The 23,167-nt window shown below is 44.6% G+C and overlaps 1 protein-coding gene and 1 long non-coding RNA gene across 7 annotated transcripts in view; one reads left to right on the top strand and one right to left on the bottom strand.

Annotated features, from left to right (window-relative positions):
* Window positions 1–19,562, bottom strand: part of LOC106975066 (uncharacterized) — a 50,038-nt gene extending 30,476 nt beyond the window's left edge. For all 4 annotated transcript variants that reach the window (XR_008294892.1, XR_008294895.1, XR_008294894.1 and 1 more), the window contains exons 1-2: window positions 19,275–19,562; window positions 11,563–11,673 (exon numbers count right to left, since the gene is read on the bottom strand). This is a non-coding gene — a long non-coding RNA (uncharacterized LOC106975066). The remainder of the gene's footprint in view (window positions 1–11,562; window positions 11,674–19,274) is intronic.
* A 45-nt stretch (window positions 19,563–19,607) lies between these two features.
* Window positions 19,608–23,167, top strand: part of USP24 (ubiquitin specific peptidase 24) — a 140,233-nt gene continuing 136,673 nt past the window's right edge. For all 3 annotated transcript variants that reach the window (XM_053214110.1, XM_027059086.2, XM_053214109.1), the window contains exon 1: window positions 19,608–19,925. In XM_053214110.1, the coding sequence (XP_053070085.1) occupies window positions 19,608–19,925 (318 nt within the window). The remainder of the gene's footprint in view (window positions 19,926–23,167) is intronic.

The raw sequence follows: 23,167 nt of genomic DNA, 5'->3' as shown, positions 1-23,167 counted from the left end.
TGAGAATCTATAGGCAATTGTTCTAGGCAATTTTGTACCACGGAGCTTTGCACAACCACCTCCCCAATGAAGATTCAGAGCTGACCCACCGTGTGGCCCTCTTGTAGCCATGCCTACACTCTCCCCACAAGCACTAACCCTGGCAATCACTAATCTGTTTTCCATCTCTATAATTACAACATTTCAAGAATATTACATAAGTGGAATCGTACAGTATGTAATCTTTCGAAATTGCTTCTTGCACAGGGTATAATTCCCTTGAGATCATCCAACTTGTTGCCCATGTCAAGAGTTCATTCCTCCTTACTATGGAGTCATGTTCTATGGTAGGTATGTACTACCCATTGGAGGACATCTGGGTTCTTTCCAGGTTTTAGCTATTATGAATGATACGACCATTTGTGTGCAGGCTTCCACATGAGCATAAGTTTTCATTTCTCTGGAATAAATGCCCAAGGGTGCAATTTCTGCATTGTATGGTATGTGAGTTTATTATTTGTGGATTTAGTTTCCATTTACCTAATGGCTAATGATATTGAACACCTTTTTCTGTCATTACTTGTCCTTTGTGTTTCAATAGTGTCTCAACATGTTTTTTTGCCCATTTTCTGATTGCATTGTTTCTTGAACTTTACTGTTGAATTTTGAGTGATCTTTGTATATTCTAGAGAGAAGCCCTTTGCCAGATAGGTGATTTGTGAATATTTTCTCTGATCTGTGGCTTATATTTTCATCTTAAAAAAAATTTTTTTTAATATTAATTTTTTAGCGAGAGATAAAGAGAGAGACAGAGTGCAAGCAGGGGAGGGGCAGAGAGAGAGGGAGACACAGAATCCGAAGCAGGCTCCAGGCTCTGACAGCTCAGAGCCTGACGCAGAGCTCAAACCCATAAACCGCGAGATCATGGCCTGAGCCAAAGTTGTACCCTTAATCGAATGAGCCACCCAGGTGCGCCTTATCTTTTCGTCTTTTAAACAAAGTCTTCACAGAGCAAAAATATTTAATTTTGATGACATCCAGTTCATCATTTTTTCCTTTTTTTGGGATTGTGCCATTGGTGTCAAATCTAAGCAATCTTTACTTCATCCTAAATCTTGAAGATTTTCTGTTTTACCTAAAAGCTTTGTGGTTTTAGGTTTACATTTAAATCTTGGTCCTAGTTTTAGCTAATTCTGTGAAGATTAAGTCACATTTTTATTTCTTACCTTATTTGATTCTATTTATTTTTTGCCTATGTATGCCCAGTTGTACTGGCACCATTTTTTGCAAAAGCTATCCTTTCTTCATTGAATTGCTTTTGCAACTTTGTAAAAAGTCAGCTGGGCGTATGTCTAGGTCTAATTCTGGGTCCTCTATTCTATGCCATTGATCTGTGTGTCCGTCTGCCAGTGCCATACTGTCCTGATTACTGCAGCTATATAGTAAACTTAACTTGGGAGTGATTCCTCCCAAGTTACTCCTCCTTTCTAGACAGTTTTAGCTGTTCTAGGTCCTTTGCCTTGACAAATAAATTTTAAAATAAGCTTCTCTAATCTCTAAAAACTCTTGCTAGGCCTTTGACAGGAATTTCATTAAGCCTGTAGATCAATTGGAGGAGAACTAACATCTTCACTATGTTGAGTTTCAGTAAATGAATAATAAAGGAAACTTACCTTCTTTGATTTCTTTCATCTATATCTTATCACGTTTAGCATACAGATCCTGTACATGCTTTGTTAGATTTATATTTAGATATAAATAAGTATTTCATTTGCTGAGGGGCTGTTGTAAATAGTATTGTGGTTTTAATTTCAACTTCCGCATCTTCCTTGTTGGTGTATAGAATTTTATGTGTGTTCATTTTGTAATCTGATGCCGTGCTGAACTTATTTGTTCTGAGATTTGTTTTGTTTCCTTTGGAGGTTTTGTGGGCTTTTTCCCCACTCCCCATTGATTCCTTGGGTTTGTCTACATGATAGACAATCATGTTGTCTGCAAATCAAGACAATTTTATTTCTTCCTTTCCAATCTGTATGTCTTTTCTTTCTTTTTCCTGCCTTATTGTGCTGGCGAGGATTTCTAGTACTATGCTGAAAGTGGTAAGAGTGAGCATTCTTACCTTTTTCCTAATCTCAGGGAGAAAGCATTTAGTTTTTCACCATTAAGTATAATGTTGCTTGTAGAATTTCTTTTGTAGGTGCTCTTTATCAGGTTGAGAAGTTTCCTTCCATTTCTATTTCTTGAAAGTTTTCATGAATGGGTATTGAATTTTTGTCAAATGCCTTTTCTGCCTCTATTGATATGATCATGTGGATTTTCTTCTTTAGCCTGTTAATATGATGGATTGCATTGATTGATCTTCAAATACAAACCAGTCTTGCATACCTGGAATAAACAACCTTTTTGGTTGTAGTATATAATTTTGTTGCACATTGAGGCACCTGGGTGGCTCAGTTGAGCATCAGACTCTTGATTTTCTCTCAGGTCATGATCCCAGGGTCATGAGATTGAGCCCCACATTGAGCTCCATGCTGGGTGTGGAGTCTGCTTAAGATTCTCTCTCTCCCTCTCCCTCTGCCCCTCCTCCCAACTCATGCTCTGTCTCTAAAATAAAAATAAAACTTAATTAAAAAAATCTTTTACATATTGCCAGATTCACTATGCTAACATCTTGTTGGGTATTTTTATACCTAAGTTCCTGAGAGATATTGGTTGATTTATACTTTTAAAAGATTGCTCTGGTTTCTTGGTGGAGAATGGATAGAAGGGCATGACTGGCAGTTAGTAAACTAGTTAAATGTTGTTATTTTCTCTCAACCTTGAGCTTCTCCCTCAACCTTAATCTGCATTTGCTTCTGAAACTATGTTTGCCTTCCCTGGGTCCAAGGAACACTACAATCTGATTGAATATAACCCTGGTGACCCTAACCCACCAGCTCCAATGAGTTTGCTCCAACTTCAGCAAGAAGAAAGAAACTTTCCATTCCGGCCATACAAGTCCTTGTGTTCAACGTGCCATGTACCTTGTTTATGCCCTACCCTGCCCTCAAGATGTCATTCAAATCTTGGAACCACCTCAAGCTTTCCTAACCATTCCAGTCAGCTGGGAATTGTTCCTTCCTGTCAGCTCGTACAGATTTTATTGTCCACGCTACTCATTGCACTTAATCAATTCACTTATGCAGTCAGTAAACATTCATTGAGCACTTTCTATCTTCCAGGCACTTTGTAGATACTGGGACACAGCTGTGACCAAAAGGGATGCAATGGAATTTATAGTCTAGCATTAAATAAAGGTTCACACAAGCATATATGTGTACACATTATGTTTGTGTGTATATGTATATGTGTGTGCATATACACTGTAAAGAGAGAGAGAGAGCTACAAATCAAGATACGTGCTGTGAAGACAAAGTATGGGATGTTTGGAATAGACTACTTTCATTTATTTTTTTCTGCCCATATTCCGGTGTAGTCTAAGCTCCTTGAGAATAAAGACCATATTCAATAGTGCTTAGTCAAACTTAGAATCTAACCCATAATAGGTAAGCAGTGGATGTTTATTAATGATGATAGTGACTATGAAGAAAAACAGTATTGTTTGAGGAAGACTCTTAAGTACTAGGAGCTGAAGAAAAGATACTTTGCATTCCTGAAAAAAGTAAGCGATCTGTTGAAGCCTGGGTGGCTCAGTCAGTTAAGCATCTGACTTCGGCTCGGGTCATGATCTCACGGTTCGTGAGTTCAAGCCCTGCATCGGGCTCTGTGCTGACAGCTCAGAGCCTGGAGCCTGCTTCACATTCTGTGTCTCCCTCTCTCTCTGCCCCTCCCCTGCTTGTGCTCTTTCTCTCTGTCTCTCTCTCTCTTAAAAATAAACATTAAAAAAAATTTTTTAAAGCAATCTATAGAATGCATTCTTTGTTGGTTTAAAACACCAGGAAAAAAATAAATAAAAAAAAAAAAAATCACCAGGGCACTATCTCTGAGTGTTTTATCTCTGGCAGGGCTCTGAAAATTGTTTTGAAATGCCTACCTATTTACCTCAAATGTACATACATCCAATCTCCAAATTATCGTTTTCTAGGACTGTGCATAATGGTGTACCGACAAATGTCCAACAGTGGACTCCTTCAAAGCAAAAACAAAACAGAGTTGTAACATTTGCTGGGATCTGTGGTGCAAATACTCCCACCATGGCCAATTCAGAGCTACCAACATGCTGTCACTAAACACAGAGATGGGAAGAAATGCATAGTAGTACCTTTGTTAAACACCATACAGACACAGCACATGCGACGTCAAAAAGCATAGTTAGTAGTAACATATTAGGAAGTGATGGGGGCTTTTTTTCTTTGAGTATTGCCTTTTTCAATAAAATTTATTGAATTAGAAGTTCATATAATTCGGGGCGCCTGGGTGGCTCAGTCGGTTGAGCGTCCGACTTTGGCTCAGGTCATGATCTCACGGTCCCATCCGTGAGTTCAAGCCCCACGTCAGGCTCTGTGCTGACCGCTCAGAGCCTGGAGCCTGTTTCGGATTCTGTGTCTCCCTCTCTCTCTGACCCTCCCCCGTTCATGCTCTGTCTCTCTCTGTCTCAAAAATAAATAAATGTTAAAAAAAAAAAAAATTAAAAAAAAAAAGAAGTTCATATAATTCAACTTTAACGACTGTATGGATCAGCTGGCTCAAAACGTTCCTAAAAATTTAGAAATTGGCTCTCATGACACCTAGGAGCCAACTCCCACACCCCACGGTGCAGCTTAATAGACCCATATATGTCCCAGATGGGATCCCACTATGCTGAGTCTTTAGACACAGGGGAGAAGGCAAAGTTGAATTTTGCTACTGAGGCTGTTTCCCTCAACCCTCTTCTCCAGCTCTGCAGAACAGCTAACAGGCACGCTGAAAGCTTCGGTGTGGCAACACTTCAAGATGGATGGTGGAAGAACCACTGACAGACCACCTGTCCCCTGTCTACTTCAACTAGGAAGTCTGGAAAAGTTAAGCATTCATTTTCCCAACTTCCAGTGAGGTTGAGTGGCCAGTGAGACATGACACTGCTGGGGGGTGGATAGTGGTCTGGAAAAGCTTTTTGCTTTTCTAGTATAATGACTACATGAGTGTTTTACCCTTCCTACCTATCTCAGATATGAATATGATGTCTGGAGCTGCAGCAGCCATTTTGGAACCATGAGGCAATATGCCTGAGGAAAAGGCCAAGAGAATTGAAGAGCCACTGGCTGTGGGTTCACTGGACTCCCAGACTAAAACCAAACCTGCATATTCCATCAGACCTGGTGTTGTATAAGGGAGAAAGAACTTATTCCTTTAAGTGCTTATGTTAAGTTTTCTGCTACTTATAGCCAAAACTATCACCAGCCCGTATAGGAATTAAAGGCAACTGATATAACAGGGATAGTCTTGGGTGGTTTTCATCTTCTTTAAGTTTCACAACACTAGGAGAGATGACATTTATAAAAATGTATAATTTATCATGGCTAGTCACACTTTAAAGGAAGGGTGGGGTTTTTTGTTTTCGTTTGAGAGAGAGACAATATGTGTGCGTGGGTGCATGTCAGCAAGGTAGGGGGAGAGAGGGGGAGAGAGAGTCTTAAGCAGGCTTCATGATGGGCATGGGGCTCAATCCCATGACTGTGAGATGGTGACCTGAGCCGAAATCAAGAGCTGGATGCTTAACTGACTGAGCCACTGAGGTGCCCCAAGGAAGTGTGTCTTAAAGGATGATTTGAGAGAGCTGCAGCTATGTGGACCTTAAAAACTTAATTTCAGTGTAAGTTTGCAAAGGTTTGAACACTTATCCCTCTTCAGTAAATTAAAAGCACATCAGGGGCATCTGGGCGGCTCAGTCGGTTAAGCGTCTGACTTCGGCTCAGGTCATGATCTCGTGGTCTGTGAGTTCGAACCCCGCGTTGGGCTCTGTGCTGACCGCTCAGAGCCTGGAGCCTGCTTCGGATTCTGTGTCTCCCTCGCTCTCTGCCCTTCCGACACTCGCACTCTCTCTCTCTCTCAAAAAGAAATAAACATTAAGAAAATTTTTTAACAAAAGCGCATCACAGACATTTCCTTTGGATAAATTAGACACAAACTACCTGTTGATAGACGTGGCATAGCATCCACGCCTACATTCTACCGAGCGAGTAAGGACATTTGTTTTGATTAACAAACGCCAGGAAAGATTTTCCCTTTTATCAAAGTTGGCCTGGGTTTCAAGGAGATAAAGAACAGGTTTAACTCCCTTGGGGCTGGGTGGTGGCAGCTACTGAAGAGGAAGAACTGATTGCTATGGGGTGGCTGGTCCTCTCCTAGGCACACCAGAGGCCTCTGGTTCCCAGGGGTCTGGAATTCTCCCAATGAGAACCAAGAAGGAAACGTGGGAGAGCACGGGGCTTCCGGGGCTCAATCAGCCAGTCACCCAGTGGTTAGCAGTCCCTGGGCCTTCCAAATGTATGGAAGGTGGAGGCCTCCCTGACATGAGTCAGGAGCCCTGGGAAATTGCACAAAGTTCCAAGGGAGAAAGGCGGGGCTGGGGTGACAGCTGCCACACCAGGAGATACTTAAACATCGTTGGATGCATTCATTCCCACTGGAGGAGTGGAATTCCTGCCAGCCAGCCGTTCTGCAGTCATTCAGAGGAGGGACGTGTACTGAGTGTCCACTGGCCATGACGTCCTGGGAACGTAGCAAAGGAGCAGACGGAGGTCCTACTCCCATAGAGTCTTCAGTTTACTAGAGAAAACAGTTAAAAACGAGGTATAATGAAATGGGGTGAGTGTTACATTTCCTGAAGGCTACTATTTGCAATTCATTTGCTTGCCTCTGTGTGGTGCCACAGAACGAAGAGAGCGTTGGACAAGAGCATCAGTCCGAGCCTTGCTTGGTTAAGCCATACATAGACATTCTTCAGTTGTCTGTCCTTGAGTAAATCTCTTTACCCTTTCCATGCTTCTTTTTACTTTAAAATGACGTCAAGCTAGATGGTTCTGATTCTATTATTTATATTAAAAATAGAGGTGGGGGGGGCACCTGCATGGCTCAATCATCCAACTCTGGTTAAATGTCCAACGTGGTTAAACGTCCAACTCTTCATTTCGGCTCAGGTCACGATCTCACAGTTCGTGGGTTTGAGCCCCACATCGGGCTCTATGCTGACAGCTCGGAGCCTGCTTGGGATTCTGTGTCCCTCTCTCCCTGCCCCTCCCCTGCTTGCTCTATATCTCTCTCAAAATAAATACAAATAAAAACTTTAAAAATAGCAGTGGTAACTCTTAAGAATATCTCCCACCTGCTTGCGATTGCCCCATTTGGTCAAGTACCATTTCATTGTTTATCGGCGTGTCCTAAAGTTTGTTCCAAGGAATACATTATTTCCTGAGCGTTTCCTGTTTCTACATGGATCTAACTTGGGTTTCCTGGGCCTGCCTTCCTAGTACTGAAAGCCAGATCTGAGGTTGCTCAGCTCACTGCTGGCAATACCATCATTCTACAGCAAGGGCAGGTCTTTTGAACTGGTTCTTCTACGTAAGTATATTTTCAAAGCAGTATTAACTCAAAGTCTTAAGTTCCTTGGAGAACCAAGGATCAGCTTGTAGAAGTCCATAAATCTTTCAAAGGCATGTTAAAAATGGATACAAAAATCTGTGTGCGTGCGTGTGTGTGTCTGTGTGTGTGTGTGTGTTGGGGAAAAAGAGTTCAAGGGGTTCATCAGATCTTCAAAAGTGCCCATAATGCCCAAAGACTTAGGAACTTTAGGCTGGAGATTATAATATAATCTTGACATGGTCTCTCCATCTTCTGAATGTCTCTGTTTCTTACACCTTTTACCATTGTTACTATAGGGGTGTGTATCTTTCCTACCAGACTATTCCTTCCTTAGGAGTGCAGATTGTATCTTATTGAAACAAGTTACACACACACACACACACACACACACAGAGATTTTGGAGTCAGACAGCAAAACCCACCATAATACCCCTTTCCCAGCTATGGAGATGGACAGCAGAGGGGCACATGACCCCCACTGGCCAGTTGAGTTCCTTTCTAAGATTTTGCTAAGTGGCACTGGCTGGGCAGGCAGGGGGCCGTGGGATCCTTTCCTCTCTGGCTGCACATAGACCTAAGCTGTGCATAGGCCTGTGTCCTTTCTCGCGAGGACATCAGTCTGTAAAAGGAATGAACAGACCTGGCAAACAGACGGAAGCAGAGGTACGAGAAAGAGAACTTGCTGGTTTCAAGGCTCCAAGCTTCTCAGTGGCATGAAGCAAAAGACGCCCCTCTTCACCGAAGCAAATTTGCATTCAAATCTGTCCCATGCAACCAGAGTCTGGAGCTCATCCGTGAGTAGAGCTAATAATGTCTACACCTCAGGTGTGGTGAAATTAAAGTAGCACGTAGCGAAGAAACTGCCAGTGAGCTTTCACCCGGCTTGTGACTGTCCCATCTCAACAGGTACCTTTTATTTGTTCTTCAGTGTGTGCCAAGGGACTCTAATTACACAGGCTGTTACTAGGTTTTCTCTGAGTTGAAAAAAATGACTAAATAATTTGATAAAGTCTTGCTTAAACAAAACTCTTTCCCAAGGGACTTTCCAGAGTCTCCAGTCTTCTATGTTGCCTCTTGAATTCCCAGCTTGGGCAAAGTCACATGACCACAGGGCCCTACGTCAAGAAGCATCTGTGAACACGTTTTGGGAACCGCGGCCTCTGTGGCCAATTCAGGAGTTGTGCTGTCACAAACACTGCTTCGGGGACAACCTGACGGTCATCCAGTCCTTTTTCTACTGAAGCAGAAGTCCAGCAGCTTTTCATCCCCCGTTCTGATGATTACCAGCCATGAGCCTTGGAAAGTCACTTGCTTTCCCTGAGTCTCCGTTTCGGTCACCAGTAAGGTGATGATAATAGACTGCACGACATCCAAGAACCCATTCAATTACGCAGGCCTCTGCTCGTGGGATTATAAAAGGTTCTGAGAGGATTGAATGCAGGGGGCAGTGGACACTCTGGGCCTAGGAAGGTCAACAATGGCCCAGGCGGTTGAGTGGGGAGAAGTGAGCTGAAACAGGGAAATGCAATGAGGGCTCACAGCCGTCACCAGAACCAGCTCCATTTTGGGAGGGGGATCTTATGCCAACGTTCTAGCATAGCAATCTCTGGATTTTCTCACCCCTCTTAAATTGAAATTTCTAATAGTACTGGATTCTATGGGTTTGTATATTGTTTTATGGGGCCTCATAAAACAAAAGGTTAAAATGACACAATTTTCCCTTGTGGGTCCTCAAAGGCCAAGAAAACCCTTCAGCAAGAGGCAGAGAGCAAAGATCGTCACGATTCAGACTCCGAGTCCTGAAAAGCATTGGGTTCTTTCCGTTCTTATTCAGTTGAAATGTGATCAAGACAGCTGTGAACCAAACCCTCTTCTCTTCTGTGACCATCAACTAACCAACAGGAACCCGTAGTGTTCCTAGGGATGCTGGTAAGTATCAATGAGATGCCAAAGAGAAAACCTTTCGAAAACTGCAAAGCACTCCACGAATATATTATTTTTATTGCTATTCCTAACGTTTAAAGTATTAATCCTGGCTTTCCCACAGACATGACTTCAGGCGAGTAATTCGTCAGCTCCACCCTTGATATAAAACAAACGCCGTGAGGGATGGGAGAGATTAACTCGAAAATGATGGGAGACGCCTTTGAAAATTGAGGGTCACTGCAATACTCACTAATTAATAGTAACCATGCAATTGTGAAGTTATAAATAGCTCCGCATCCTAGCAGAACCCGGAGTGCTCTGCTACTTTTTCACTTGTAGCCATTTTCATTCAGCCCATTAGCTCCACTGGCCTATAATTAGCACAACACCCTGGAAAATTAATCCAGCCTGGTGAGTCAACATTGGGGAAATGAAACAGACCTCTAAATCGTGCTGGAATCCAGCTGAAGTCTGAGAGCCGGGTCCTCCTGGTTTCAGAGGGAACTAAAAGCCTCAAATCTTGATTTTCTAGCTAAAGATAGAGGAGTCCTTCACTGTATTCTCGACAACCGAGTTTCAACGTTGCTGTTAAGGTAAATATATCCCTTACTGCAATTTTCAGTCAGTCAGAGAATTGCAGCCTGTTACAATATAGTCATACAATGTATGACATAAAATGCAACTTTGGAGAAATGAAACCTGCTGATACAATGAAGACAAAGTGTCCAAATCTCTACCTTCTGGCAGAGACCCTGAGGTCAGCCTGAGCAGGAGGGTTCTGAGGGCCAGACTAGCAGAGGAAATCTTTTCCTGGAAACTGAGATTGCTGAAATCCGAGCCCAGGGAAAGAGGTACCCAATAGGCAGGGAGGGAAGTCACATGTTACTGTAGACAGGAGGCAACAAGCAGATTAAAAGCAATATGGAAGGCTCGAATATGGTGCCGTGAAGGTCGTCAAGAAGACGTGACTGCCAGTTGACCCAAGCTGAACTTGGGCCATCAGAGGCCTCTCACCCACCTTCCCTGTCCTTAGAATGGGCATTTCATTTGCCTTCGCCATGCTAGAAGCTATCCCATCAGAGCCTTGAGATAACAATGTGGTACTGAGACCATCTGAACAGTGTACATTACTGAACCCTGTTAATGCCTCTACATAGACTTTTAAGATTTAGCAGGCAGGCGCAGAGATGCATTTGTCTTATGGCCACCCAAGACCAGCCTCATTTAAGTAAGTTTGCCTGCCTATTAAAACTGCCACCTACTAACATGGAGTGATGGAGTGGTCTGCCTCTTGCGTCGGTCTCTCCTGGCCCTCCGTGTACAGGGCTCAGTTTGTGAAACGAGATACGGAACCAGCTACCCAGGAGCAAGGAGATGAAAATGAAGAGCAGTGGGTAAAGATGGGCGTGTGTGCTTCTCCTAAAATGCTTTTTGCTTTCTTCAGCGGGCACATAGTGCCATGTGTAGGTGAGTGTGTGGAGTTAAAGGCCAGGCACTAGGTCATCAGAGAAATAAATGGGTCCTTTCATCTTTCTCTTTTTGTAAAGTCGTTTCACTTTCCAAATTAAATATCCCCAGTATCCTTTCCTTGTAAATGTTTATCCGCTTAAACTGTTTTGTTTCCAATGTACACGTGTGATATGATTGGGGAAGTCTGCACGCAAACTTTCCTAGTGAAATGTCAGCTCATGTAAGGCCAAAGTCATCATCTTCCCTTTTGGCTCAAACTCTGACTTCAGATTACCTAGCCTTCAAGTCTAGAAGTTTTTCCTTTTCCTGGATCATCAAATCCAATCGCCAAGTCCTGAAGAATCTACTCTACTTCTGCATATGCTTCTTTTCATTCTCCAACCCCCCCACACCTGCTTATTTAATCTCTTGTGTCTGACACATTAATACCATTTTAATCTCCAGAAAGCACATTCAACCACCTCATTCCCTGACTCAAAACGTTGAATGGCTGCCCACTGCCTAACAAATTAAAGAAAACTCCTCGGTTTGGCAGTCAACACCTTGGCCTTACCTTGCGTGCCTCCTCTCCACTTGACAATCTAATAGCATATATTTATGCTGTGGATGCTTGGATTTGTAACTCACCTGCTACAAGGGAAAGGCCTTCCAAAGAGGAGGGAAGGGAAGGAATCTGCACGCCCAGGGGATAGTTCTGCCCATGAGTCACGGGGCGCCAGGGAAAATTCACTCCGGCTGCTGGTAAAAAAAACAAAATCTAATGTTGGACTACCATCAGGCCTGTCACATCATCTTCTTAAGTGAAGGAAAATACCACATTAACTTTTAAATGACTCCCCATTTGGCAACATACAGTCTTTAGTAAAGGGTGGGAGGAACCTTGGACTTAAAAATTATGTTTTCCTCTTCCTTCTTCTAGCGTTCTCCATTTTTCATACTGATTTTTTTTTACATTAAATAATCAGAATCGCATCCCTCTAAAAGTAATTGCTTTCCTCAATCCCCATCACCTATTTAACCCATCCCCTCACCTAAGGAGTGTACTTGTCATGATGAACACCGCGTAATGTATGGAAGTGTTGAATCACCACATTGCACACCTGGAACTAATAGAACACTATTTGTTAACTAATCAGGATTAAAATAAAAATTTAAAATAAAATAATAATAATAGTATCAAAAGGTTTGCGAGTCTTAGAATATATCTTGAGATAATTCTGGGGGGGAAAGCTATCTATGTGAGTTTTACATGAAGGCATTTGAGTGCAAAAACAGTATTTCATCCTTTTTAAATCTGCTTTTATAAATACAAAATTGGGTCTGCATTATTTTTGTATCATTTTAGTTAATAGGTTACTCTATTTTCATGGTTAAAAAAAATAAAAATAAAAGCAATCGCTCTCTTTCCCCCAGCAATATTATTACTGTGTTTTTAAACAAAATACAGTATTAGCAGATTGAATCCAGTAACATATATGAAGTATTGTGCACCATGACCAAGTGGGATTTATCCCAGAATGCAAGATTGGTTTTACATATGAAAAATCAATGAATGCAATACACAATATCAGTAGAATAAAAAACATAAACCACATTGGTCATTCTTAATAGGAATAGGAGAAAACTATCTCAAAATAATAAAAGCCATATATGAAAACCCCAAAGCAAACGTCATTGTTAACGGAAGGATTAGATGCTTTCCTCCTAAGATCAGGAACGAAACAACCATGACTGCTATCTGCATCTCTGTTCAACACTGTACTGGAGGTCCTGGCCAGGGCAATTAGACAAGAAAATAAACAAAAGGCATCCAGATTGGAAAGAAAGAAGCAAAACTATCTTTATTCACAGATAACATGACCTAAGAAATCCACTAAAAAAAACTATTAGAATTAATAAACAAGTTGGGCAAGGTTGTAGGTTAGAAGATTAATTTATAAAATGCAACTGTATTTCTATACATTTGCAATCAAACAATCCAAATTACGAAAACAACTCCATGTGCCGTAGCATCCAAAAGAGTAAAGTAGGAATAAATTGAGCAAAAGAAGTACAAGACGTACTCTGAAGAGCACAAAACACCTACTAAAAGAAATGAAAAAAGTAACATGTTCATGGGTTAGAGGACTTAATATTGCCAAGATGGTAACAGTCCCCAAATCTGCTTACCGACTCAGTGGAATCCCTATGAGAATCCCAGCTGACTTCCTTATAGGAGTTGGAAAACTGATTCTGAAATTCACATATAATTGCCAGGAACTCAGAATGGCCAAAATAATCATGAAAAAGAGCAAAGTTAGGGGCGCCTGGGTGGCTCCGTTGGTTGGACTCTTGAATTTGGCTCAGGTCAGGATCCCAGGGTCTGCCCCTCCCCTCTCCTCTAAAAAATAAAAACTAAAAAATTGACCACAAAGAAACTTTAATTAAGACAATGTGCTATAGGCATAAAGATTGACATATAGATCAATAGGATAGAATTGAGATTCCAGAAATAACCTATGTGTCCATGTTTAATTGATGTTTGACAAGTGTGCAAGACCATTCAATGGGGAAAGAATAATCTTTTCGATAAATAATATTGGGACAATTAGATAGCCAAATACAAATGAATAGAATTAGACCTTTACTTCACACCATATACGAAAATGAACTCAAAATGATCAAAGATCTACTATAAAACTCTCAGGAGAAAACACAGGCAAAAACATTTTATGACAGGAAATTTGGCAGCGATTTCGTGGATATGCCACCAAAAGTACAAGCAACAAAAGTACAAGCAATAAAGAAAATAAATAGATTGTACTTCATCAAATCTAAGAGCTTATGTACTTCAAAGGACACTAGCAAAAAAGTGAAAAGATAAGCCACAGAATATTAGAAAATAGTTACAAATAATATACCTAGTAAAGAACTTGGATCTAGAATACAAACGTCTTACAACATAATAATAAAAAGATGAATAACCCAATTCAAAAAAAAGGCAGAGGACTTGAATAGAAGATATACAAATGACCAAGAAGCGGGATGCCTGGGTGGCTCAGTTGGTTGAGCATCTGACTTCAGCTCAGGTCATGATCTCGCAGTTCATGGGTTCAAGCACCATGTCGGGCTCTGTGCTGACAGTTCGGAGCCTGGAGCCTGCTTTGAATTCTGTGTCTCCCTCTTTCTCTCTGTTCCTCCCTGCTCGCACCCTGTCTCTCTCTCTCTCAAAAATAAAGATTAAAAAAATTAAAAAACAAAAACCAAATGACCAAGAAGCAATGAAAACATGTCCACACAAGAACATTCATATAAACAGTGATAGCAGCAGCATTCATAATACCCAAATAGTAAAAACAACTCAAATGCCCATTATGAATGGATAAACAAAATATGGTATATCTATAATGAAATATTACTCAGCCAGAATATGGAATGAAATACTGACACATGCTATAGAACATGGATAAAGGTTGAAAACAGTGTACTAAGTAAAAGAAGCCAGACAAAAAAGATCACATATTGTAAGATTCCATATACATGAAGTTTCTAGAACAGGCAAACCCATACAGACAGAAAGTAGATTAGTGGTTGCTTAGCACTGGGGGGAATGAGAATACAGAAGAGATATAACTAAAGGGTATGAGGTTTCCTTCTTAGGTAATGAAAACTGTTCTAAAATTGACTTGTACACTTTAAATGGGTGAACTGTATGGCATGTGAATTACCTCTCGAGAAAGCTGTTACATATTAAAAAAAGAAAGAAAAGAAAAAAATCCATGCCCAAGTAGAGTATTCATGGTGTAGCCATTAATGCCAATTTTTCTGGTGGCTGTTTTCATTGGTTTTTAAACATATACAATGGGAATGAATTTGCTTCCATCAAAATGTGGGACATTAAATGTCATTTCAGGGGCACCTGGGTGGCTCAGTTGGTTAAGCATCTGACTTTGGCTCAGGTTATGGATCTCACAGTCTGTGAGTTTGAGCCCTGCATCAGGCTCTGTGCTGACAGCTCAGAGCTTGGAGCCTGCTTCGGATTCTGTGTGTCCCTCTTCTCTCTGTCCCTCCCTGCTCATGCTCTCTCTGTCTCTCTGTCTCTCTCTCTGTCAAAAATAAGTAAATATTTAAAAAAAATTGGGGCACCTGGGTGGCTCAGTCTGTTAAGCATCTGAATTTAGCTCAGGTCATGATCTCACAGTTCTTGGGTTCGTGCTCTGTGTTGGGCTCTGTGCTGACAGCTCAGAGCCTGGAGCCTGCTTCGGATTCTGTATCTCCCTCTCTTTCTCTGCCCCTCTCTCTCTCAAAATAAATATTTAAAAAATTTTTTAATGTCATTTTATTTTTTCAGAAACAAATTAAAGCTCACTCAATGCCCCCTTGCCAGTGTATTGAGACGTTGAATAATAGTCATAATTAGGGTTCCCTCTCCTACTGCAGGGGGGATTTATGCAAATTGTACAGGCTTGTGCATCTACAGCATCATCGGAAGGAGTCCTCTGGCCTATGGTCTATACTCATTAACACGGAAGGGATCACAGTCTAAGCCTGCATAGGCTAAGGTCTTTTGAAAGAAGGTGATTCTGTTGATTCCCTGCCCTGCTAGAGACTGGGGGATTTTGTAGAGGCTGCAAATCTTGGACTCAGGCCGTCATTTCTCTTTGAGCTCTTTCTACTTCCTGGGGCACTGTAAGCTAGCAAGGCAAGGCTCTTCCTCCTCATCGAATATCCAAAATACTAACTTCCTCCTAGTCTTGGAAAATCTCCCTCTGTCAAGGTCTGCTCCTTTTACCCACTGCCTTGAAGGAATTTTCTCCATCTTCTTCTCTTCTATGGGATTTCTGCTTCCAGTTATGACAGATTTGCTTATTTAAGATCATCCCTCTTACTGACACCAACTAGACAAGCTGGGCAGAATAGAATATCTGCTTGAAGGCACTGAAAGCTTCCAAGGGAGAACTTGAAGGGCCCAATCGCAAAGAGAAAGGAAGTACAGAGAGGTAAGCCCGTCATCTGGCACTGCTTTTCCCTTTAATGGGCTTGCCGATTAATCAGCAACCAAGTTAATCAATCAACTCAATTCTCTACCTTTACCCTTTCTCCCTTTTAGATCATCCGTCACACAGCACTCTACCTAAAATTTAAATAACAGCACCTCTCTCCTTCACATAAATATTTAAGTGGCTTCCCATTCCCTTAGAATGAAGTGCAAACTCCTTATCAAGTTTAAGTAGTCCTCTCAGATCTGGTGTTTGGCCACATTCCCAGATTCCCTTCCCACTATTACCTCTCTAGAACTCCAGCCATATTCCGCTGGCTTTTAATTCTTCTCAGTTGCTTTCCCCTTGCTCACTCCAGGGCCTTTGCACATACTGTTGTAGTCTTTGGATCGCTCTCTTTTCATCTCATATTCATTTTCCTGGCTTTCCTACTTCCTGGCAGATTATAGTTTAAATACCCTCCGGAAAATTTTCCAGATTTCCTATGCTCGGTAATTTTACCCCCATAGATGGCAAGAAATTTGCCCCTTACATCTTGAAATTCCCTATCAAAGCACCTATCACTCTTTATGATTACTCCTTTATTGTCTGTCTCCCTTTAAAGACAGCAAGTTCTAAAAGGGCAGGAACTGTGTCCTGTTCTCTAGTCTTGCTCCCTAGACACCGAGAGTTGTCTCTCTAGTCCTCAGCCTGGTTCAAAATAAACCCTCACTAAATATTTTTAAAATTACCTGTTAATATTAGAAAGCCCTCATATTTTGTCTTCCACACAGTTCATCATACCTCTCTTCAAGACCTGGCTATTTTTTTTTTTTCTTCTAGAAGATTCTAGAGAAGGATAAATGTGAACTGAATGTTATTTAAAATTTCTTAGTCCTTGTCACATTTTCAAGATTTTACTGCAATAAAAATTAAAATGTGAGTGAAAGCATGACTACTCACACCACGGGCCCCTCCCCTATTATCCCAATTCGATAGGGTTTAAGGCCTCACTTGCTTTCTTACATGCAAAAAAGTGTGATTACAACTATTTGCATCCTCAAATGACATTCTGGCTTTTCAGCTACTCCAGGATCCGGTTCAAAAATGGCCTTCCTTGTTTTTTGTAGCCTTTTGTGGCTCCTTTCCAGTTTTTATCACAGACTTTGTTTTTCTCTGCTTCCTTCTCTGCTTCCTCTTCTCAGCTCGGCACAGCTCCCTCTGTCATGTTCTATAAACCTGCCACTGTTGATGAGTCTTTTTATGTGCCATCTGAATTGGCCGGCTCAGTCTCATTACCTCTTGGGTTCTGTCTCAAATCTCAGTGGCAAACAATTTTTCCCTTTACCTGTTACTTATTCCCCCCTCGTAATCCGTTTCTTAATTTGGTCACCGAATTAACTCGGCAGACCCCGGGCGAAAATGAATGCCATCACTTTTCCATCATCAAGTTTTGTCAGCTTTGTTTAGCCCTGCATCACCAGTGCCAAGAACAGTACCTGGTGCCTGATAAATAGCACATATTTGTTGAATAAATGAAGTATCTTGGCATATGCTTCATGATCGGCTACTTGGTTTCGTTTACATTACTTTTGGTCCTCATATACCACACATATTTAAGCACCATTGAGGTACTTGAAAGTTAATGCCACTTAGTAAAATTTTATTTCAATATATACCCTGGAACCTGATTCAGTTCCAGGCATTCTTCCCTGGTAGGTTCTTTTGTTGTTGTTATTGTTGTTGTTGTTTAAGAAATGTAAGAAGAAGGATTTGTTTTATTTCCATTCACAAATTGACTTTACTTCCTTTGGGGATAAGGCCTAGCCTTTGTCCCATAATACAACCTTTAATCAGTACAACAAATGCAGTCAGTTCATTTAAATGTAAACAGCGATGAACTCACCCTGGAAATCAAATTGTTGGTGTTTAAAAATATAGGTAGCAAGTAATAGGCAAGAAGGGTTCTGTGGTCCAGGGGAAGAGGTGCTAACAGAGTGCAGAGAATTTTCTGGGTACCGACCCTAATTTAAGATTTGGGACAGGTGGAGATTTCAGTAAGTGCTGGGTTGTCACAGGGAGGGGTTTGATGGGATGAGAAAGGTTAGTGGACTTCAGGGTTCTGGAAGAAACGAGGGTGAGGGCATTAGGAGATAAGCTGAGTTAACAAATACGTAGTGAGGTAAAGAAAAGACATCAGGATCTTGGGAGACGGCGGGGAAAGAACCTAGAAGCATGAATTACAGGAAACTGAAGGGGGAAAGGAGCAAGGGCCAAGGCTTGGATAGTGGAGTCAAGGAAACTAAAGACGCAGCCCCTGGGGGCTAATGTTAAAGGTGGAAAGAGAAAGCAAGGCAAATAGGCCTCAAAGGGAAGAGGAATGAGTGCTTAAAGGGAGAAACGAACAGCTGTGGGGTCCTCCCGTAAAGGGCAGAAAAACAGAGAGGGCAGGGTTCTCCTTCAAAAGGCAGAAACAGAATCCTGAGCCAAGAGATACAGTAGTGTGAGTAGGTGGGTCAGCATCAGGAGGGGAGCACAGGTCCAAGGAGTTCGAATGAGTCTGTGGCTGGCCATGTGAGGCAGTCTGAGGTTTTCGGAGGTTTTCGTTAGCGCTGGGATTCTGAGTTCGTAAAAATACGTTTCAGACGCCCAGGGGATTTCAGTGTTAAGAGTTTGGTGGAATACGGTGGGGTTTGGTGAGGGGCAGGTGGCCAGTGACGATAGGAACCCTCAGCGAGGGCTGGGAATCCATTTCAGCAAGGTTGGGGTAGTTTCAGGGAGAGCCGGAGGGATCTGGGTCGGGTTGCGTGGGGGTGATTTTCGGCCCCGGTGGACCGATGTGCCCGGTGTGGGCATGAATTGAGGTGGGCGTTGGGGTGTATTTCAGGCAGCGCGGCGGGCCAATTTCCGTGGTTCGGGGCGCATTTCTTTTGGGACTGCGGCGCGCGTTTCAGGCCGGGCTGGCGGCGAAGTGCAGCCGCGGCCGAATGAATCCCACCCGGGACGGGGTGCGTCTCGGGCGCGCGGGGGCGAGCGAGGCCGGGAGAGGAGTCCAGCGGGGGCTCTGAGCAGCTTCGGGGTGCGAGGGGACCGCCGTCGGGGCTGGGCCGCACGGACGGCTCGGGGGGACTTCGGGGACGTTCCGCGCAGCGAAGGGCACCTCGCCTCCACCCGTCCCGCTCCCGCGGGAACCTGTTGCCGGAGAAATAGGCGGGCGGTGGCGACGGCCAAGGACCCTCCCTCGCCTGCGCCCGGGTGTCTGCGCGGCCCTTTCACCCCAGAGACGCTCCGCGGCGCGGCCCCTCCCTTTGCTGTCTAAATTTAAAAAAAAAAAAAAAAAAGCCCCCGCCCCCCCAACACCCGCGCCCGTCCTCGGCGAACCTGGGGCGGCCCGGGCCGCTTCCGGGAGCGGAGGCGCGGCCCCGCGGGCCGGAGGAGGCGGAGGCGGAGGCGCAGGCGGAGGAGGAGGCCAACATGGCGGCGCGCAGGGCTGGGCCGGGCCGCCGCCGCGCCTGAGCGCCCCACCGCCCTCGCTCGGCTCCCGGCGTCCACGCCCGCGCCCAGCCTGGCCGGGCGGCAGCGGAGCGCGCAGGCGGGCAGCGCAGGGGCCCGCTCGGGCGCGGGAGCGGCGCGGAAGCAGCGCCGCGCGGCCCGCCAGGCCGGGGAGCCGCAGCTTCGCTGCTCGCCGGCCGGCGCGGCTCGGAGGCCCGAGCCATGGAATCGGAGGAGGAGCAGCACATGACCACGCTGCTGTGCATGGGCTTCTCGGACCCCGCCACCATCCGCAAGGCCCTGCGCCTGGCCAAGAACGACATCAACGAGGCCGTGGCGCTGCTCACCAACGAGCGGCCGGGCCTCGACTACGGCGGCTACGAGCCCATGGACAGCGGCGGCGGCCCCAGCCCCGGGCCCGGCGGGGGCTCGCGGGGCGACGGCGACGGCGGCGGCGGCGGCCCCTCCCGCGGTGGGAGCACCGGGGGTGGCGGCGGCTTCGACCCCCCGCCCGCCTACCACGAGGTGGTGGACGCCGAGGTGAGGAGGGCGACCGTGACCCCGCGGGAGAGGCCAGCGGCTGGAGTTCCGCGGGCACGGGGGACACACCCCACTGGGCTGCGAGTGCGGAGGGCGTTTGGGGCGGGGGTTGGCTCGGAAACGGAGAGAATGGAGTCCCGGGCCCGGCGGGGGCGGAGGTCACCGGGCCGGGGTCAAGTGGGGAGAGGGACCCCTCCGGGAGGGGCTGAATGGGCCTTAAGGGACGCGGGGCAGGGCTGCGCGGCAGGGTGGGGAGGGGGTCTCGTGGGCTTCGGGCTCTGCACGCCGCAGGGCCGACCGGCCGGCCGGGGATGGGAAGGAGGGTCCAAGGCGTGCATCTGCGATGCGGGAGGATCGACGCGCTAGCCTGGAGTGTGTGATGGGGAGGGCGCGTGTGTTAGGGGTCAGAAATGGGATACTCGTAGGCCGGGCTGGGGGCGGCGATTTCGTGGCACCGGCTTTTAGCGAAGGAGTAGGGGAGGCACCAGGTTCAGGGTCTGAGAAGAAGTGGGATGGGCCAGCCAGAGTAGTGGCCTTTGCTAGGGGCAGAGGAGGACTGCTGGGGTTAGGAATGGGGTTGGGGTTTTAGCCAAGGGCCGGAAAGAGGGGAGATTGGACAGGGTCTAAAAAATGAAGAGGGGCTGGTAGGGGCCAGGGAGGAGAGGAATTGATATAAGGCAGGCGGGGGAGGGGGCTACGTGCAGTAAGGTCTGGGTTGGGGGGACTGACGTTAATAAGGCCAGGTGGGGGTTGGACCGAGGAGGTTAGAAGCAAGAGGCCAGGTTGGGATTCAAAGCTGAAGAGGCCTGGAATTGAAGGATGAAGCTGGGACCAGGTCTGGGCAAGGAAAGTACTGGTCACAGGCAAGGTCAGGAATGAGGGAAAAGTAGAGGGGAAAAGGGATTGCAGTGATACCGAGGGTGCTGTGCAGAGGGACAGGGGACACGGTGGGACAGAAATGGGAGGAGTGGAGGCATCTGTTAAGGAGAAAGGGTTCCATCTAAGCGACTGGCTCTGATCACAGATCTCAAGTCTGGGTGGAGAAAATCAGGCCTATTTGGATGGGGATGTGAGCAAAGACCATGGGGAATAAAACCGACTTTAACTGCAATTTTAAAAGAGATTAACCAGAAACACCAGTGCTTGTGAAATAATTGCTCTGCAGGAAAATGGCAGCTCACCTGAAGAATTTTGGTCAGATTCATTGAATAGTGCATTTCGGGGGTCAGGTAGAGAGCAGCTTGGCCCAATCCCAGAAGTGCGCAGATCTCACAGATCTCAGATTAGTGGGCTTGTGTTTTTAAAATAGAGACTTGAATTTGCATAATTCTTAATGAAGCTAAGCCTTCTGAAAGCATTTTCCCTAAATTATGTTATATCCTTTTAATTAACATGCTTTTGCAGCAGTTGCTCGGGCTGAAGTCACTTGGGGGGAGAAGGTGGCACTTGAGAAAAACCGGTTTCTTCACAAGATTTCTTAGGTTCCCAGACTTCCACACACGTGATTGGTCGCCCTTAATTAGCCTGTAACTCGGTTATATGATTGACTAGTGTGTGAAAGTGAAGATTGTTATTATTCCCGATTTGGGGACATAATCCCACATTATTAAGTAAGTGTACTTAAATCACTTTAAGAAATGAGCTTCTCTTTGCAAGTCCCCATCACTCCCCTAGTTGCTCATTCCAGTTTTGACCCAGTTTTGCAATCAAGGAGAAAGCCGTTGCTTTTTCTGCAAGTATTTGTATAACTATGTTGTTCATTGTATCCTCATTTTGTGAGGAATCTTATTCTTTGTTTCTTTTGTCACACCTTGTAATTGTCTGTAATTGAAAAATCAAATTAAACGATGCTTGGTGGTACCTCACCATCAGCTGTACCGTCCATAGATTTAAGTGCAAAGAAATGGGACTGGCATCTTTTCACATGAATGACAGGCAGAGGAGATTGATTTTAAGTAAAATCCAGGGAATCTTTATCTTTTCGAAGAATTGTGTCAAGTTTTCATTTCCTCTTGACCCCGGGGATTTTTGGCCTGGGGAGGCCGCACCATTTGATTTGGAGAGTTCAGGAGGGGCTCCTGGCTGAGACTGCTTTACCCAGAAGCATATTGGCGGGCTACGAGCAGACACTTTGCAGGCACACGGGAGCCTGGTGAGAACGTTTAACCCAATTTCTGCTTCTAGTTTTACAAATCTTCTGCCTGTCACCTGTGCAGCTAGCTGGGTGGTCATCCGTGCTCTAGACAGTAGGAAACTGAGGCTTTTGATCCTGGGAAGGATGCTGATTGTTGTTGAGCATCTCCAGCATGTCAGGCACTGTAGTAGACGCTTTACTATACATTCTTTTAGTCCTCAGTGAGGTCGTTAATAACATCACTGTTTGACAGAGACGATTAGTTCGTGGCAGTCTCTTGAACCTGGTGCCCTTAGGGCTTCAGAGACAGTGTGCTTTTTTTACTCTGCTCTCCTCATGGTTTTAGGATTGGCTTCATTTTAGCATAAGAAAGAAAAATTAAGAGGGAAAAAGACGATTTTGAGGCTGGGGAACTAGGCTAGGAATGATGGCAAGCACTGCATCAAGGCATTAGGAGTAGAACAATGGGTGGAATGAAAGGATCACAGATCTTTAAGGTGGAAGACTTCAGAAATTAAGAATTTGTTCAGCTCTTTTGTTTAAACAAACAGCCTGGCGGGGCCCAAAGGGGAAGAAGTGACTTGTCCCCACGGAACCAGTTCATGGAAGAAACGGATCTAGAACTCAGGCCTTCTCACTGCATGGCCCGTGCACTGTCTCACTCCCACTGCCTTCCTTTCAGATGAAGAAGGGTCAGGCTGCAGCAGTGGCTTAATGGGGAGGAAGACAAGGGAAGTGTAACAAACTGGCTGATGTTCATCAGCTCTTATAGAACCTACCTGTTCTGTTTCTTAAAAAATGAGTACCTTATTTTAAATTCTGTAAAGTTATTTTTGGTGCACAGGAAATTTCAGTTTTAGTGTCTTCTTCAGAACGTTTTGGGGATAAACAGATTAAATTATAAACGTTAAAAAAGAAAAAAAGGATTACATTTGTTTTTGTAGTTTGGAAACAGGCAGTAAACATTCCGTACCTTCAGTGTCCCCTGGGGGAGGGGGGCGCGTGGGAGTAGATAGTGAAGGTGAAGGTTACATTCTAGTGGCTCTCAGTGCAAGCCTCTCATTTTACAAGAAGCGACTTCCCAAGGTCATGTAGTTAGTTAGGGAAA

This window comes from Acinonyx jubatus, chromosome C1 (assembly GCF_027475565.1).
Source record: "Acinonyx jubatus isolate Ajub_Pintada_27869175 chromosome C1, VMU_Ajub_asm_v1.0, whole genome shotgun sequence".
Classification (NCBI taxonomy): domain Eukaryota; kingdom Metazoa; phylum Chordata; class Mammalia; order Carnivora; family Felidae; genus Acinonyx; species Acinonyx jubatus.
Note: the sequence above shows the minus strand (reverse complement) of the source record. Positions and strands in the feature narration are given on the sequence as shown.